Source organism: Labeo rohita, unplaced genomic scaffold (genome assembly GCF_022985175.1).
Source record: "Labeo rohita strain BAU-BD-2019 unplaced genomic scaffold, IGBB_LRoh.1.0 scaffold_404, whole genome shotgun sequence".
Taxonomy (NCBI): domain Eukaryota; kingdom Metazoa; phylum Chordata; class Actinopteri; order Cypriniformes; family Cyprinidae; genus Labeo; species Labeo rohita.
In genome coordinates, this window is record NW_026129322.1 from 19,300 (window position 1) to 39,094 (window position 19,795).

General features: G+C 38.1%; 1 protein-coding gene across 8 annotated transcripts in view; it reads right to left on the reverse strand.

The window, feature by feature from the left end:
* LOC127160621 (NACHT, LRR and PYD domains-containing protein 3) overlaps positions 1–19,795 on the reverse strand; it is a 47,860-nt gene that overhangs the window by 14,923 nt on the left and 13,142 nt on the right. For 5 of the 8 annotated variants that reach the window (XM_051103277.1, XM_051103278.1, XM_051103281.1 and 2 more), the window contains 3 exons: positions 18,762–18,935; positions 10,613–10,783; positions 3,958–4,128 (listed from right to left, as the gene is read on the reverse strand). In XM_051103277.1, the coding sequence (XP_050959234.1) occupies positions 3,958–4,128; positions 10,613–10,783; positions 18,762–18,935 (516 nt within the window). Of the gene's footprint in view, positions 1–74; positions 3,717–3,957; positions 4,129–10,612; positions 10,784–18,761; positions 18,936–19,795 lie in introns of those variants that run through there. The other 3 variants (XR_007826804.1, XM_051103283.1, XM_051103282.1) reach the window with 3 other exon arrangements.

Below are 19,795 nucleotides of genomic sequence, written 5' to 3' on the forward strand. Positions count from 1 at the left end.
CCCATGATTCCATACTTATTCACAGCATCCTCAAACTACACCTTTGTTTTGTTGTTTGTTTTAAATATGCACCCTTTAGCGGCAAAAACTTACATATTGTGCCTGAAAACTCTGAAAACCACTGATATATGTTATAAATACAGTGCCTATAGAAAATCATTATACCCCTTTGAAATAGTTACTTTATTTGTCATGTAGTCTGAAATCAAATCCCATTCCAAATAACATTTCCAGCTTTATTTACAATTTCGGTCTTACAACATCAAACCAATGAAGGAAAAAACACAGTTCTGCAAATTAATAAGAAACAAAAAACTAGAATAACAGGGTTGGAAAAGTCATCAGCCCCTTGATTTAATACTTCATAGAGCCACCTTTTGCTTTAATTACAGCTATCAGTCTTTTTGGATATGTCTGTTGTAGCGTCTGCTTAGGACCATCGATGATCGTTTAGGCTTTATGTTGTAGGGACCCTTTTAGCCTTTTGACATTTGCATGGCCTCACGTTTTTACTTTTATAGGGGTGTTTAATGGTCTATGGTTCCCTCCTCACTATCACAAAGATGCTAACAGATAAACTCTTGTCTCCCCATTGGACTTCAAAGGCATTCCACGGAGAAGTCAACCACCTTAGTAGCAGGCACCAAAATCCTTGGTGGCCGGCAGACTATCCCCACGTCACAATACACATAACGCACATTTTCTTTACTTAGAAATTTGGTATATGCATGTGTTGCTTGTATGTATACTATATTAGTCCGGTTACCCCTCGTTATTTGTACTAGTTAACCTCTAAATGCTTATTTTCAATGTATGAATGTATCTCTGGTTTAATATCTTCTAGATGTTTCATTCTTGGTATCAAAATGATCTGCTCTTTATTTCCTAAACAATGGTGTACACCATGTGATTAGAAAATGCATCATACTGTTTGTACTATATTTTGGGTAAAACTGCATCAGTCCCCCAGGCCACAATTGTCATGAGTCAGGCTTCTGTGGCTCCCTCCGATCGCCACCGGAGGGCACCCTCTCCCGAATATTGACTGTTTTTGGACTCCATTTCCCATGTTCCCCGTACCTGGGTCTGATTGCCCTTCCAGGTGTTCCTCATCTCCTCCCCTATTTATACTGCTTCTGGACTCTTTCACTTTGCCAAGTCTTGTATTGCCCCGGCTGCATTTCTGAGCGTTTTTCCCTGTATTGGATTATCTGTGTTCGACCTAGGATTGTTTTCTCGTTTTTTGATTCTCTGCCGCCTGCCCTTTGGACTCTATTGCTTTGGACTTTATATTGCTCTGCCAGCCACCAGCCCCGACACTTCGCCTTCCTGTGACTATTCTGTGTTTTCTCTCTGCTGTCCCCGTCGCTGTTTTCTGACCCCTGCCTGTCTGACCACGTTTTCTCTTAATAAAAGCTGCAAATGGATCCTCAGGCTTCTGATCAGTCATTACAACAATAAACATGCAAATGGGCCATAAATGGAAACAAAGATAAGTTTTCCCGCTCAAAAATTCAAGCTTTGTATTGGCCAATTCACCCAAAGGTGGGTGTGGTAGGGAAATCAAAATACCCTAACTCAAACCAATCAGGGCTCAAACTCTTCGAGACACTATCCAAGACTCATCACCTTTGAGTTAATTTTTATCTTCAGGTAACTTTGTTGACTCGTTATGGATTTTCCTATATTCAGAAGAACTAGAGAAAACCTCCAACACGCCTTAAAGAATTCATCGAGAACTTCCATTGTCTACCGCATCAGGACTCTTTTTCAGCAACAAAGCCAATGCTAGTAACCTTTACAACTATTTAGATGCGTGTTTTAAGTTGATCCCCTTTTTAAGGTGATTTTAATTCTTTGATGATTCTCATGAGGTCACTGGTTAGTTGATGCTAAATACTGCCATTCTTTGTTTTCTTTGTCTCTCTTTTCTCACTTTCTTATGTATATATACACGTATATATACACGTGTTTTGCTTAGTTTAGTTGTATGTTAGCTGAAGATCCATTTATTAAATTCCATATATTCACAATTGATTGTCTCTGTATGCTGCTCACAACTTGAAGTCCCTGAATGTTTGATCTTGCTAGATGCTACATTTTACTACAAGTTAAGTTACTGCTAGTACTGACTAAAGTAGGAAAGTTATTCTTTCTTGGCCAGGAAATAACCTTTCCTAGAATTGATAAATGATTATACTGTCTTCTCGGTGGTCGAACAGATCAAATAATTGTAATGTTAATTCTGCTACTGTTAATTCTGAGATCTGATCAACATATTCATAATTAATTATAACCAGTTATAATTAATCATAAATATTTTCCCTTTTGAGCTAATCTGCTACACTGTACTAGATTTGCAGACCTTGATTGGGGATTCTTCCTTGCAGAATTGCTCAAGTTCAGTCAAATTCTGTGGTAAGCAGCAATGGACTGCTCTCTTCAAATCCATTGAGATTTTTGATTGGATTTAAGTCAGGGCTCTGACTTGGCTTAACCCCTAAGCCGTTTCATTGTTGTTTCGGCAGTATGTTAAGGGTCATTGTCGTGTTGGATGGTGAATTACCTGCTGATCTTCACTGTCTAGCAGAGGGACGCAGGTTTTCCTCAAGAATTGGGATGTACTTAGCATCATCCATTTTCCCTTCAATCCTGACCAATCACCCAGTCCCAGCTGAAGAGAAACATCTCCACAGCATGATGCTGCCACCACTACGCTTCACAGTAGGTATGGTGTGTTTTGGCTGGTGTGCTGTGTTTGCAGTCCTTGCCGTCTAAGTCCTTCAAAGTTACCCAGTAATATCTCGGCCTCCTGGTAGCTTCCTTATCAGTGTCCTGGACAGACAGCCTGACAGTCTGGTGATGCCATACGCTTTCCATTTCTTAATGATGCTCTGAACAGTGTTTGTAGCGTTCTCCTGTGCCTTTCTGCAACTTTATCCTGGAGGTCTTTTAAAAGCACTTTCCCAACCATGTTAAATTCTTTTCCGTACCATGCACTACTAACAGTGGAGTCTTCATGAAACAGCTTGTTTTTTTTCTGATGTAATCAGCACCAATCGTAACACTATCCTAAAGCCAATCATTTACCTTGGTGTTTTACAGTATCCAAACGTCATACATATTATTTCCTGGCTGATCCGTAAATGACAATCCAGCTTTAAGTGGATCAGAATTCTGTAAAATTTCACAAGAGCTGAACTGTCTGCTCCCTATTTGGTTTTAGATATATATATATTTAACATTCATGGTTTAAAAACATTTCTTTTAAGTAACTGAAGTAACTGAATGTGAAGAATAAAAGATAGTTTGTTGTAAAAAAGTTGATACCAGGAAACCTGGTCTCTTTTACAACTTTAATGAGGGCTCCATCCATAAACAACTCTGGTTCATTGTGTAAGTTGACAAATCCAAATAAAGAAAAACAGCTACGGCATGTTCCTAATAAAAGCATCACAAAAATCTTTCTTTTAAGACAGATGATATGTGTCATAATATATTATGTATAATTTAACAGTGTTACAGAGTGCTGCTAATGCAGTGATACATGCAAACAATACTCAGCTCTGAATGATGGTTGGGGCCTCGTATTTATAGTGTGTGTGACTGACTGCAGGTATGTGCGTAATCGTTGCAATGGAACGTGGGAAATGTAGTCCAGGGTGATGTGTAACAGTCCGTGTGGTGTGAGAGTCAGTGTAATCGGAAGGCGACCTCTGGTGGCGAATAGACAGAGGACCACAGACATGATTCAGATAGATTTTTACTATCTACAACTACAATTTTCATCAAGTAATTTGTAATCAGTAATGGAATCACTTGTAAATAATCATTAAGTGTTAATTTGTAAAGAGTAGCTTGTGTTACAGCATAGTCAGTTGAACTCACAGCAGCAGAAAGAGGCTTTAAATATACTTTACAATGTGATTCATGTGTAAGAGGCAAATATGTTCTTACCCCAGTTTCTGCAATTTACAGTAAGGATTCTGTAGTACTTCTGAAAACAGCTTCACTGAATTTCCTATTTTATTCCCAGACAGACTCAATTCTGTCAGGTGTGAGGGGTTTGATTTCAGAGCTGAAGCCAGAGCAGCACAACCTTCATCTGTGACACCACAATTACTCAGCCTGTAGAGAACAATGACTCAGATCAGATCAGTTTAGCTGTGAATCCATTTTTAAACGTACAATATTAAAGTACAAACTTAAAGCACAAATCAGTGTTTGAAGGGTCATTGGACTGAGGTCTAAAATGTCAAAGAACACAAAACATGATCATAAAACATCTAAAGTCTAATTTCAAGAAAGAGAAATATTTCTTTATTCCACTCTGTATTTTTATGCAAATTTTATTTTTATCCACTTACATGTAGAAATACTAAATATTATATCAAATTATAATGTCATATATAGGCTATAAAATCATATATACATACAAGGAATAAATACCTGACATATATTTAATTTAGTTAACTGTTAGACAACGGGAAAAAAACAGTGTGACACTGTAACGCCACGCCAGCAGAGGGAGCCCTCACCCATTGACTGCCTGTTGCTGCTCCCTCTGCTGCTTCTCTGGTAACTTCCTGTTTGGTGGGCATTTAAGGAGGCCTAAACCAAACAGGCCCTGCAACATATTGTTTTGCTGTGTGGACCCTACTAAGCGTTTTCTCTTGTTTCATTGCCTTGTTTTTGCCACGGTTTTGTTTCTTGTCATTGTTTTGCCTTGTTTTTCTGCCATAGTTTTGTTTCGTTTCATTGCCATAGTTTTTGCCTAGTTTCATAGCCTTGTTCATTTGTCACTTTGGACGGCTCTCTCTTGGATTTTGACCTTCTGCCTGTTTATTGGATTCGTCTTTTGTCTTGCCTATGTGTTACTGTTTTGTTTGGATATCGACCCTGCCTGTCTTGACTACGCTGTGTTTATTAAAGCTCGCATCTGGATCTTACACGCTTCCCTGAGTCCCAAAGATCCAGCGGCTTTCAGAACAAAATCACCATGGATCCAGCATCACGCCTTGTTCAGCTCCGTCAAGGTAACTGGCCCATTGAGCAATACATTATGGACTTTTGTGAACTTTGTCACCTGGTGGACTTTAAAGAAAGCTTTCTCAAAGACATCTTCTTCTTTGGTTTATGTAAGGATATTTCAAGTAAGATGCCAAGTCATCACCGCCACTGGTCTCTGATTCGTTATATTGATTATGCTTTGTTGCTGGCTGGATCAGCATTTACTGTAGGGATTGCTAATGACGAACCTTGCCATCCCCCAGTATCTGCCACACCAGAATGCTTACATGTCATGTCCGGTATTATCACCATCATGCCAGAGCCCCCTCATGCCAAGCCTGCCAAGCCAAAGCCTGCTCAAGTCATGTCCACCAAGCCACAACCTTCCTGTGCCAAGCCCACCAAACCACAGCCTGCTCACGTCACGTCTTCTGCTCCAAGGCCTGATCACGTCACGTCTTCTGCTCCAAGGCCTGATCACGTCACGTCTTCTGCTCCAAGGCCTGCTCACGCCATGCCTGCCGCTCCAGGGCCTGTTCACGCCATGCCTGCCGCTCCAGGGCCTGCATCTGCCATGCCTGCCTTCCCAGAGTCTGCATCACAAGATGGCCGCCTTCCCAGAGTCGGTTCACAAGATGGCCGCCATCCCAGAGTCGGTTCACAAGATGGCCGCCATCCCAGAGTCGGTTCACAAGATGGCCGCCATCCCAGAGTCGGTTCACAAGATGGCCCCATCTGAGTCCCCGGCCAAGATGGCTACCACGCCTGAGCCTCATCATTCCAAAATCATCTCATTGGAATCTCATCCCATGTCTGCCACACCCAAGGCAAATCAAGTGATGCCTGATTCTCCGGTGTCAAGTCAAGTCAGGGCTGCACTTTCAGTGCCAAGTCAAGTGACAGCTGTGATTCCTGAGCCACGTCAAGTTACAGCCATTACTTCGGAATCAAGTCAAGTTACAGCTGTAGTTCTTGAGTCAAGCCAAGTCACAGCTGTTCTCCATGAGTCAAGCCAAGACACAGCTGTTGTTCTCCAAGACACAGCTGTTGTTCTCCATGAGTCAAGCCAAGACACAGCTGTTGTTCTCCATGAGTCAAGCCAAGACACAGCTGTTTCCCATGAGTCAAGCCAAGTCACAGCTGTTCCCCATGAGTCAAGCCAAGTCACAGCTGTTCCCCATGAGTCAAGCCAAATCACAGCTGTTCCCCATGAGTCAAGCCAAGTTACAGCTGTTGTTCCTGAGTCAAGTCACGTTACGGCTGTTGTTCCTGAGTTAAGTTGAGTTACAGCTGGGTTGTCTATGTTACACCAAACCACAGCTGATTTCCATGAACCAAGTCAAGTTACAGCAGATCTTCATGAGCCAAGTCAAGTTGCTGCTGTCTTCCCCGAGCCAAGCCAAGCCACAGTTGATCTTCGTGAGCCAAGCCAAGTTACAGCAGATCTTCATGAGCCAAGTCAAGTTACTGCTGTTGTTCCCGAGTCAAGTCAAGCCACAGCTGCCCTTCATGAGCCAAGTCAAGTCACAGCTGGTCTTCACGAGCCAGGTCCCCTCTGACCTTCTAAAGCCACGTCACGTTTCAGCTGATCCTCTAGAGTCTCGTCATGTCTCAGCTGATCCTCCAGAGACTTGTCATGTCTCAGCTGACCTCCTAGAGCCTCGTCACATCTCAGCTGACCCCCTAGAGCCTCGTCACGTATCAGCTGACCCCCCAGAGCCTTGTCACGTATCAGCTGACATCCCAAGCCACGCAGAGCCCACGCTGCCAGGCCATGCAGAGCCCACGCTCCCAAGCCACATGTCCACAGCGTCCACACCCTCAAAACCGGCAGGCATCCCACTATCTACTGTGCTGCCTGTCATGGCGATCGCCATTTTGAGCATGTGGGCTACACACTGCACTCCAGAGAGTTTGGCCAAGGTGGTGGCATGCTCTGTAGAACCTCCTAAGGAGGTGGCGTCCACCCAGAACCTCCTGACCATGAGGGGGCGGAGGTGGTGGCGTCCTCCTATGAACTCTCTGCCCATCATGTCACAGCCAAGAAGGCCTATCATGAACTCTCTGCCCATCATGTCACGGCCAAAGAGGCCTATCATGAACTCACTGCCCGCCATGGCTTCCTGCTCTGCCTGCCCCACCATGGCTGCCTGCTCTCCCTGCTCCACCATGGCTCTAGACTCCTCCGAATCAAACATGGTGGATTTCTGCTCCAGTGTACCACTGCCTGCCACAGTTCCATGGCCCAGGTCTTCCAAGGTTCCATTGTCTGCCACTGCTCCATGTTAGATCAGGTCCCCACGCCAGACAATTAGGATCCAGCCCCGGACACCAGATCCCGTCAGAAAATATCAGTAACAGGACAACTAGTCAGCAAGCTGTAGTTACCCCAACCCCACTAACAAAAGATGCAGGACTCTAACCCACAGCAGATGCGGGACTCTAACCCACAATAACAGCAGGTTTCTGTCAGTTATGAAGTTGACCGATGGAAGCCAGAGATGAGCAGAAGTAGGAGACGAAGTGATGATGGTAAAAAGGGTATAATAGAATTTATTGAACAGTTTTAGTTGCGTATGTCTCAATGTTCAGACTTCGTCTGAGGAGTACAGCTCAAAGAACAATGATATATCAAACGGATTCAACATCCCATAAACCTTGAATTTCCATAAACATCCCCGTTATCTATTTCTTAGGCCAAACAATTCATGAAACCCCGCAATCATGGAACTGAACAATAATGAAAATGCATAAGCAAGGAAAATAATAAGAAATATAAAATATAAAAACATATAAATAAATAATATAAATAAACAAAATATATGAGTAAATGAATAAATGATAAATACTTAAATAATCAAATAAATAATTAAATATGAATTATGTGAATGATTAATGATTATAAAATGATTATTAAATGATTATGTAAATAAATGATTATAAATTAAATTAAAAACAAACATAAAATTTAAACACAACACAATAATTTGCATGTAAGGATCTAAGGATCCTTCATCCATGACCCAGGCCCTCCAGTGTTTCACTGTCTGTTACTGCTCCACAGCCCAGGCCCTCCAGGGTTCCACTGTCTGCCACAGCTCCACGGTCCATGTGCACACACACGGTCCATGTGTGTGCACATTGCAATCTGTGATCTCCTCTCTCTCTCTCTCTCTCTCTCTCTCTCTCTCTATCAGAGTGTGTGTGTTTGTGCACGAGGGATGTGTGTTGGTTAGTGTGCATCAGTTAAAGCAGTGCATTAATACAGAGCGGTGATTAAACTGACTTGGAACTACCCGTGCATTAAACGGTTTTACTGCATACCTGCCAGCCAATCAGAGTCCAGTATTCAGACAGACCATGAAATAATTAACATTTAAGGTCTACCTTCTGTCCTTATGACATTATTCCTTCTCGTTTTCATAAGCGAATTGTTGACACTGTAAAGACTGGTCTTCTGTCTTTTATTAATATCTGTTTGAGCACTAGAAGAGTTTAAAACAAACATGCTTCAGTTACTCCTTTGTTAAAGAAGCCTAATCTAGACGTCACTGTCTTCGGTAATTATAGACTTCTAATCCTTCATTTCTTTTAAATATCCTGAGGTCTAATTCTCTGTATGAAACTTTCCAATCAGGGTTCAGAAAATTACACAGTGCTGAATCTGCACTTCTGAAAGTTGCAAACAACATCTTTTTGGCTACGGACAATGGGAATGCTGTTGCTTTAGTTCTTTTAGATCTCAGCTCAGCATTTGATATAGTCATAAAATTCTAATTCTTATTTAACCAATAAAATGTTTTCTGTTTGTATTGGACAACATTCTTCATTTTTCATCTTTCTTGTGGTGTTCTGCAAGGATTCATTCTTGCTCCTGCTGTGTTTTCTTTATACATGTTGCCTCTGGGTTCCATCCTTCTTAAATATCTTTTCATAACATCCAATTTTACCTTCTATTAAAACATAATGATAAATGTTCCAGCAGGACATTGCTAGCTTGTTTACAAGAACTGAAACTATGGCTAACACAAAATGTTTGGACCTTGAATGAGAGTAAAACTGAGGTAGTAATGTTTAGACAAAGTGATTTGTATGATTAACATAATTTGGAGATCTTTTTTTCACAACTTAATTTGTTACTCTTTGTGCTAAAAACATGTAAATTTGAACGTATCACCCCTATTTTATCTTATCTGTTTTGCACTGGCTGCCCATTAAATTGAAATTAGATTTAAAATTTTACTTTTTGGTTTTTAAATCATTAAATGGTTTAGCGCCCGGATATCTCTCTGACATGCTATGTCCTCACAATCCATCAAGATCTTGGATGCTCTCTGTCCTTATAGGTCTAAACTGAAACATAAAGGGGACAAAACTTTTGCAATATCAGGCCCTAAACTTTGGAATAGCCTAACATCATCTATTAGAATGGCATCTATTACAATTAGACAGGCTTAATATTTTTGTCTTGTTTCTAGTCAAAATATCCAAAAATTCTTAAAGTAATATGCATTTAACAGCAAAATGACATTTGTTTCCAGGGGAAAAAACTAAATAACGTGCAGTTTACTTAAAATAAGTCAAATTATTTGCCAGTGGGGTAAGTGAAATACTCTTGTTTTAAGAATATTTTACTTACCCCACTGGCAGACAATTTTCATTTTTTAAAGTGCATTTTGCATAAAACAAGACTTAATATCTAATGTCATTTTGCTTATGTAATTTAACAGATATATGCTGCTAAATTACAGTTGTATACTGTAGATGACAAAACGGCATTTTGCTGTTAATTTCAAAAACAGTAGCACACTGTATTTTTACAGTATAATGCTGGCAACCACAGCTGCCAGTAGATTACCGTTTTTTTACAGGGAAATTTTTTACAGTGTAGTAAATGCATCTTAATTTAAGAATTTGTAGATGTTTTGACTAGAAAACAAGACAAAAATTCTAAGTAAGACAAGCCTTTTTTGCAGTGTAATTCTAACCATGTTTAACCTGCGAATCTCCATGAAGGAATCCGCAGTTCTGAGAATGGTAAAACATATGAGCTGCAAATAGCTGATCTAACAGCCTGCCTGATGAATCAGAAGGCCTATTAAACAATCACACATCTGTCAGACACTTTTTTTTCTTTTATTTATAATAAACATCTCCAAGCTATAATGTAATGAAAAAGAGGGAGAAGGATGGGATAAGGATTTGTACTCAGGTTGGTGTCAAAAGCTAAGCGCACTGTCCTTACTCTCACACTTACAGACTGACTGGTTTCTTTTGTCATTTTGTGTGATGGGCTATGTGCGCTATGAGTAAACAGATAATCCATTTAAAAGATTTGGAAAAAAAGAGTTTCATTCAATCATGTGTCACACAATTTTTTACATTTTGGTTGACAGATGTCTCATCCAGTGTGTAATAAGTACTGCACTAGCAAACAATACCTACCTTGCCCATTTTGTCTGGCTTGTCATTGTGTTTTCTGACTTATTTTGTGCTTAGATTTGTCATTGTGTTTATTATTTGTTGTTTTGTTTTCATTTTCAAATTGTAATTTGTATTGCACTTAACAGTATACATTACAGTGAGTCATATATGATCTTACCACAGTTTCTCCAGTTTACATTGAGGATTCTGTAGCACATCAGAAAGCAGCTTCACTGAATCTTGTAGTTTATTTCCAATCAGATTCAGTTCTGTCAGGTGTGAGGGGTTTGATCTCAGAGCTGAAGCCAGAGCAGCACAACCTTTATATGTGACACCACAATTATACAACCTGTAGAGAACAATGACACACACTTCATTCTCTCAGCTCAGATCAGTTTAGCTGTGAATCCATTATTACAGGTAAAGTACACACTTAAAGCACAAATAAGTATGTTTTATGAATCACTGGACTGAACACAAAACATGTCTCATTCAAGCAGGATAAATTATATTTATTACATGGACTTTTTCTGTATTTTATGCAAAATGTCTATATTATCCAATATGTTTTAATTGATGACACTATTCCTACATCGTAGGGCTGCTTGATTAATTGAATGCAATTTTCATGCGCAGCTTGTCAGTGAAGCCCGGTTCTATGATCATAAATCTCCATCCGAAGGACAGAGAGCACTCTTACACTGAAACACTAAATATGCCCTGCAGAAGAAACGTAATGCACGTTGTTCCAGGAAACAGAAGATTGAACTGTTTTCACTGATTCAATGCGACTAAAACAATATGGAGTGAAGGCGAGAGACGAACTGATCCATTTGCATGGCCTTATTCACAGACATGGTCAATAACAGGCAGGGTCGAACACCTGCAAACACATACATCACAGGCAAAACCCAAGAGTAGGCCGGTAAACAGGCGCAGGTACGGGTAATCCAAATAGACAAAATACGGTCCAGATGCGGGGCAACCAAAGTCCGAAACGGCATGACAAAGAGTAATCCAAGACAGACGATAATTCCAAGGCAGGCAGGGAAACAGACAATCAGGCGACACAACTTGACTAGACAGGACTAGAGATAGGAACTAACAACTAGACAAAAACTAGGACAGGGAATGGACTCTGTAATGTGCTATCACCAGGAGAGCGATAAACGCAACAACACTCTGCGCTGAATGGTGGTTTGAGACTGATTCTTATAGTGTGTGTGATTGGCTGCAGCTGTGTGCACAATCAGTGAAGTGGAGTATGGGAAATGTAGTCCAGGGTGATATGTAACAGTCAGTGTAGTGTCAGAGTCAATGTAATAGGAAGGTGACCTCTGGTGACGGGCAGACGGAAGATCACAGACAGTATTTGTGACAAATATATGGTTTATCTAAGTTCTTCTTAATATAATTTTCATTATAATCAAGTATATTTATAATGCAATGCTAAGTGAGTTTGGAGTAAAAACATGTTATTAAATGTGGTATTTTGTTGCCCAAGAGGTTCATGAATGCTTCACATGTTTGGAAAGATGTATGACTCATGTTACTTTTTCAAATGCACGTTCACTGTGCTTTCAGATGAAGCGGCATTTACTACACAGAGCTGATTATGAAATCGATGAAATCAATCTGCAATTATGAAAGCGGTCATGTGCAGCTTGTCAGTGAAGTGCGGCTCTGTGTAGCAAATGCTGCTCTATCTGAAAGCACTGCGAGTTTGAGTCACTTATAACGTGCATTTGAAAAAGCAACATGTGAAGCATTTATGAACCTCTTGGCCAACAAAATGACACATTTAATAACATTTTTTTACTCCAAACTCACTTCATAATGTCAGTCTTTGAAATGTAATCCTTCTGTGAAATGATGTTGCTTCTTACACAGAATGGCAGGCAACATATTATTTCATAATATATAAGCAGTAATAAAGGCTATGTTGATTAGCATTGCATTATAAACATACTTTATTAAATGAAAATTATAATAAGAAGAACTAAGATAAACCATATATTGTCGCAGTGATAGTTCTGGTAGGTCACGTTAGTCAAGCTCGCATCAGCTGACACTCAGATGATCCACGTCTACTTATAGGAATACGACGCCAATCATAATTCCCTTTATAAGGTCCTTTCAGTCATTATTCATCAGCTATCATTTTGCTCAGGGGCTAATGACCCACCTTCATCCCCAACTCCTCCTCTTGTCCAGTCAGGACTTGGCATTGGATATGTCTCGTGAGTCAGACCCCTGAATTATGTTGTTACATAAAATAATCACTTAGAACGTGATATCTGCTACATTAATCATTAATGTTGTTATTTATGCTTTCCCTGCTCCTATCCATGCTAGACTGTATGGATTGGCAGGGAATGTTTGCCCAGAACAGAACCATACCCCCAACCTAAAATGTATGCTAACTGTGAGTTATTTGATGATAGTGGTCCTGACGGAACTGTAGCATTTTAGAGTGAATCAGACATTTGAAAATTCTATTTCGAAGTGTTGAAACAACCCCAAAAAAAAAAAAACAAATTCCACTAAGAGGCCCAGTATAACCAGACTATGTCATAAATTTGTCCATGATACCCTGGCGCCACCCAGCCTGAAGTAAGCCTACCCAACCATCCCCTTCACAGCTTTGAACAACTTACAACATTAACACAAAAAGAACACAACTTTGGTAATCCCAACTCAGGAAGGAGATGGTCAATTTTGGGGCAGGAAACCCAAGATCAGTGGTCAGAGATATAGCACATCAGGACCATCACATGAGGAAAATCATTAGTAGAGACTTTGTTGGGTGGTTTCCCCCACCCAGGACAAGGACCAGACTGAGATTCCTATTATACCCTTTTGACGTTTTCGGCTCAGGCAGAACATACTCTCACAGAACGGAAATTAAATGAAAAACATACTTTTTTTAGAAACATACTTTTACATATATATACAGTGCCCTCCACTAATATTGGCACCCTTGGTAAATATGAGCAAAGACGGCTATGAAAATAAATCTGCTTTGTTTATCTTTTTGATCTTACATTCAAAAAATTCACAAAATGCTAACTTTTCATTGAAGCAAAACAATTAAAATTGGGGGGAAACTTACGTTATGAAATAAATATTTTTCTCTAATGCATGTTGGGCACAATTATTGGCACCCTTAGAAATTATAATGAGTAAAATATCTCAGAAGTATATTCCCATTCATATTTGCATTTATTTAGCACACTAGAATGGCTAGGAGTATGATACTGTCCAGCCATGACTTCCTGTTTCACAGGAATATAAATATGAGGAGCACAAAGGCCAAATTCCCTTAATCATCCATCACAAGGAATAAAACCAAATAATATAGTTCTGATGTGCAGAACAAGATTGTTGAGCTTCACAGAATAGAAAGTGGCTGTAAGAAATAAGCCAAAGCATTGAAAAGTCCCATTTCCACCATCAGGGCAATAATTAAGAATTTCAATCAACTAAAGATGTTACAAATCTAACTGGAAAAAGATGTGTGTCTATATCATCCTAATGCATGGTGAGGAGGAGAGTTTAAGTGTCCAAAGACTCTCCAAGTATCACAGCAGGAGAATTGCAGAGATTAATTGAGTCTTGGGGTCAAAAGACTAAAAAAAAAATTCAAACAGCCCCTTCATCACCACATGGTGTTCAGGAGGGTTTTAAAAAAATCCTCCTTGCTCATCCAAAAACAAACTCCAGCGTATTTAGTTGTCAGACACGACTTAAATTTCAAATGGGACTGGCTTCTGTGGTCAGATGAAATTAAAAAAAGAGCTTTCTGGCAGCAAACCCACCAGATGGTTTTGGTACAGAAAGTCCCCCATGCCCACGGTTAAATATACTGCTGGATCTTTAATGTTGTGGTCTTATTTTCCTGCCAGAGGTCCTGGACATCTTGTTCAGATACATGGCATCATGGATTCTAGCAAACACCAACAGATAAAAAATCTAAATCTGACTGCATCTGTTAGACGTTCTATAATGAGCTGTGGTTGGATCCTCCATCAGGACAATGATCCAAATCAAACATCAAAATCAACACAAAAATGTGTCACTGAGCATAAAATGAAGCTTCTGCCATTGCCGTCCCAGTTGCCTGGCCTGAACCCTATAGAAAATGCGTGAGGTGAACTGAAGAAAAAAGCACCAGCATGGAGCTGAGAAACCAAAGGATCTGAAAAGTTTCTGTATGAAGGAATGGTCTCTGATCTCTTGTCAGGTGTTCTCCAAACTCTTCAGGCAATAAAGGAGAAAACTCAGAGCTGTTATCTTGAATAAAGGACGTTAAAATAATTGGGTCAACATGAACTAGAGAAAAACATTTATTTCATACTGAGATTTCCCCCCTGCTTTCCATTGTTTTGCTTCAATGATAGGTTGGAATTTTGTGAATTTTTTGAATGAAAGATTAAAAGGATAAACAATGCAGATTTATTTTCACAGCCACCTTCGCTCATATTTACCAAGGGTGCCAATATTAGTGGAGGGCACTGTATATGTACCAAATGATGCTTAAAATGAATAAATGAATATCAGTCCATTGCATAACTCCCTATCATGTATGTAACCCACACATTTGACTATCATGTCCTAGTTACTCACTGTGTGTGTATTTTGAATGACTATTAAATAGTTTATAGGTTTATATCTGTTTGGTATGTATATGAGTTTGAAAATTTATGCTTTGAACGTTTCTATCAGTCAATCCTTTGTAAAATGTATTAAATTCTTGTTATAGAAATCTTGTCCAAATTATACTCTGCAAGAGCAGGAAAATTTGGACCATGTGACTGATAAGATAATGTTGATTTATGCTGTGGGAGAAGAAACATAGCAATATCCAGAGTTGAGACAACATCTAATTGGTCAAGACACCATTTGGGATGTGTACAAAAGCAGAGTGTAAAACCTCAGGACACCATCAAATTTTAGCCATTGTTCTTAGCTAGCTTTTTGCCATCATTTTTGCCACTGCTTTTGCGGTCTCTGAGCGCTCCCTTGCATGCCAGCCGCTTCTCTAAAACTATGAGGAGATCCACCAACTATTTCGTCAGCTTATTTCTTTCTTTCTTTTACTTTAGTTTCTCTTTTTGAGATTTCCGTGTTCCAAATTAAAGCCTCTTTCTGCAACCTGTGTAAAGGTGTGAATGCGTGTGTTTATGTGTTAGGTTAGTTTATATGTCTTAGATTTTTTCCAATAAATTCATATTGAAAAGAGACGTATTTTGTGTTTTGTGCTCACAAGTTAATGTCTTAAACTGCCGATCTTGTTACTGTGCTAATAAATAGTGTTTTCACTATATTTTGGATATTAGTATCCAGTGCAGAGTTGATGTTATACGGCTCGTTCAACTCAGTGAACCGACTCAGTGATCAGCTGTAGAACAGAGATTCTGTTCAAATTCCCTATAAAATCTTAAATAATTCCCTTTAAGCTAAATTGACCTGTTTCCCTTACAGAACTGTGTTTATTAGTCACATTGAATCAATGAAAGCAGTTTAACCTTAAGTTTATTTAGCTACCGCTATAGGAATTTCCTGGAACGATGTGCATTTCCTTTCTTCTGCAGGGCATATTTGGAGTTTCAGTGCGAGAGTGCCCTCTGGCCTTCTGATTGAGATTTTTTTTTTTTAGATAGGACAGTTTGTAGATAGGACAGTAGGAGAGATGACAGGAAAGCAGTGGGAGGAGAGAGGGGAGTAGGATCGGCAAAGGATTTCGAGACGGGAATCGAACTCGGGTCACCGTGAGCGCAGTTGCACTGTATGTTGATGCACTAATTTTGTGTATGGAAAATTACCTAAATCCCCTTCTAGATTAATTAAAATCAGACAATATAAAAATGTAATTTAAATTATTTTTGATTTGATTTCTATTAATTGGGATAGATATTATTTAATTCCTGATGTACAAGATGCTTGGGATTTTTTTCCTACAGAATTTATTAATGTCGTGGGCAAGCATGTTCCTCGGAAAACTATTAGGATTAGGGGTAGTCATCTCCCTTGGATTAATTCTGAACTTCTTAGTCTTTTTAGGCAAAGGGATAAAGCATGGTCAGTATTTCGTCAGACAAGAAGTAATGCTGATTGGGAAGTTTACAGATTTAGAAAGTTGAGAAATTTGAGTAAGACAAAAATATGAAATGCAAAATCTACTTGAAGGCCTTTCTCAGCATTTTAAGAACTAAATATTTTTGGAATAAAATTAAAACCTTATTTAGTACTTCAGATAAACATTCAATTAATCAGATTAGAGCTAACAATACAATATTACACGATTCTTTATCGATTGCTCAGTTATTTAATCAGCATTTTTCATCGGTTTGTTCTACTTTAGTATCTGAATCTTATTTGAATACTGGTACTATTTATGATAATTTATGTTGTAGTAGTTCTTTTAAATTTAGGTTGATTTCACCTATCGAAGTTCAGGATGCTATTAATGAATTAAGTGGGACTAGTGGTGTTGGATTGGATGGTACTGAAAATAAATTCCTAAAATTATCCTCTCATATTCTTATGTATCCACTTGCTGAGTTATTTAATTTGTCTTTGTCCACATGTGAGTTGCCTGCTATTTGGAAATGTGCACGTATTACTCCATTGTACAAGGGAGGTGATGTACTTGAACTCAGTAATTACAGACCTGTATCTTTGAAAAACTAATATATAAACAACTTTCAGATTATTTAAGTATTAATAATATTTTATCACCATATCAATCTGGCTTTAGGTCTAATCATTATACAACTACTGCACTGCTTAAGTTTACTAATGATGTGTTCTCAGCTGCTGATGATGGTAAACTCACAGTTGCAGTCTTGATTTATTCAAAGCCTTTGATTTAGTTGATCGATATTTACTTTTAGATAAACTTCATGCTATTGGTTAATCTGATTTCCAATAATTGTAAAGTGCAACTTTATGCCAATGACACGTCATATATGTATCTAATTCTAATATTTTACAAATTCAGTTATCTCTTCAGTATGATTTTAATATTTTACAAGATTGGCTTTTGGACAATAAATTAGTACTTTATAAAACTAAGTCTTATATTATGATTTTTAGACAGAAACTTTAACAGAAACAGAAAATCTAAAAGTAATTCTTGTCTTATATCATGTAAAGAAATTTTTTTGCATAAAGTTGATTCTGTCAAATACCTTGCAGTATGGCCTGATTCTGAACTTTCTTTTAAATCACATATTAATCATATTTTACATAAAATTAATTTTGGAATTAGTACATTACATCGATCTAGATATTGTTTTTCATATAGTGTTAAGAAACTTGCTTCTCAACTTATGCTTCCAATCTTTGATTTTTGTGATGTTGTTTATCAATCTGCTTTAAAATTAGATCTTTCGCCGCTTAAAACAACATATAATAGACTTTGTAGATTTGTTTTGGGATGTTCTTTTTATACTCATCATTGTATAATGTATGATACACTCCAGTGGCCACCTTTGCATACAAGACGACATATTCATTGGCTTCAATTTCTTTTTAAATGTATTTATTTTAACTGTCCTAGTTACTTAAAACAATATTTTGTACCTTTTTCTTCAAATGATCAAGTTAGGCATTCTGTTCAGACATATTTCTTTGTTCCTCGTGTCAAAAAGCTTTCGGTAAAAAAGCTTTTATGTTTAAAGCCCCTATTGACTGGAACAATTTACCTGCTTATATTCGAACTATTACATCATTTAAGATGTTTAAGCAAACTGTTTTCACAGTTTGCTTTGGTTTGTACATGTTATTATTGAAAATGGTACTGTTTTTTATGTTTTTTATGTTTATATATATATATATATATATATATTTTTTTTTTTTTTTGTGGCTTACATTGTAATTGGATCCACTGATCAGTGTATTTTGTACTAGGTTTTGTTGTATATTCATTACTAGCTTTTAATGGCTAGTAATAATTTTGTGGTGCTTTTTTATTATTATTATTGTTTGCATTTAGTATTGTTTAAAGATGTATTGTTAATTTGCGTTTTGTTTTGTTTTATGTTGTGATTGTATTGTATTGTATTCTGGGAACCCCTCGAAAATGATATGGTACATCTCAAGGGGTTAATCCCAATAATAAATACAATTATTTAAATACTAATCACAAGGCTATTGGTGCCAACCTGATGGAGCTTTATACTAATCACAGAACCATGCTTCACTGACGAGCCACCCATTAACAAAATCACAGCATTTGCCTAATCGTGAATGCAATTTAATTTTTGATTAATCTTGCAGCCCTACTACTGTACATAGCACGTGAGAGTCATATATGATTTTACCACAGTTTCTCCAGTTTACAGTGAGGATCCTTCAGTCCAGCAGAGAGCAGATTCACACTAGAACTTCCTAGTTTATTCTCAGACAGATCCAGTTGTCTCAGGTGTGAGGGGTTTGAGCTTAGAGCTGAAGCCAGAGCAATACAACCTTCATCTGTGACACCACAATTACTCAACCTGTAGAGAGATGAAAATCATACATGTGAAACACTATCAAACAGCTATATAAAAAAATCAAACAAATTGCTGCAATAAACAACAACTTGCAATTCCAACATTATTAAATGAATTCATACTAAGAGAAAAAAAAACAAAAAAAACTGCACATGCATTTCTTAAATTATCCAAATTATCATGAGTTTATACCAAGTTTCATGAACAAATTTACACAATTAAAAAAATTCAAGACTGGAATAAATCAACATTTATCTATTAATTATTGTAAAATTGTAATTGTATGCAATAGTATTGTAACAGAGTATAAAATTTAATTTATGTATTAAAATGGTAACACTTTACAATAAGGTTCATTAGTTAACATTAACTAACTACTTTAGTTAACATGAACTAAGAATCAACAATACTTCTACAGCATTTATTAATCTTAGTTAATGTTAATTGTAACGTTTACTATTGCATTATTGAAATCTGTATGCTGGGCTGTAACTGGCAGATAGTTCATGTGTTTTAGGGTTTACTAACACTAGGCACGGTTGCCTTGAACCAAGCCTGAGCATTATTATCCCCCTCCCCACTCTCCCGCTGGCCTGCACTCACACTTGCACTAAACTTTCTGGGCCAGAGCACGCTTACGTCATGAACGAGAAAACAGAGAAAACCACTTTCACTAATATACTGCCTTATAATTAATAATAATTAATTCATAATTTATGCCGTGCATTGATTTTAACTTGTATGTATCAGAGAATTATTACAGAGGCAGCTGACATTGATGAAAGAATTTGCAGCTTTATTTGCAAACTACAATTCCTGTTCATCAGTAAGGTGTGTACTAGATTATTATAAACCTAAATATA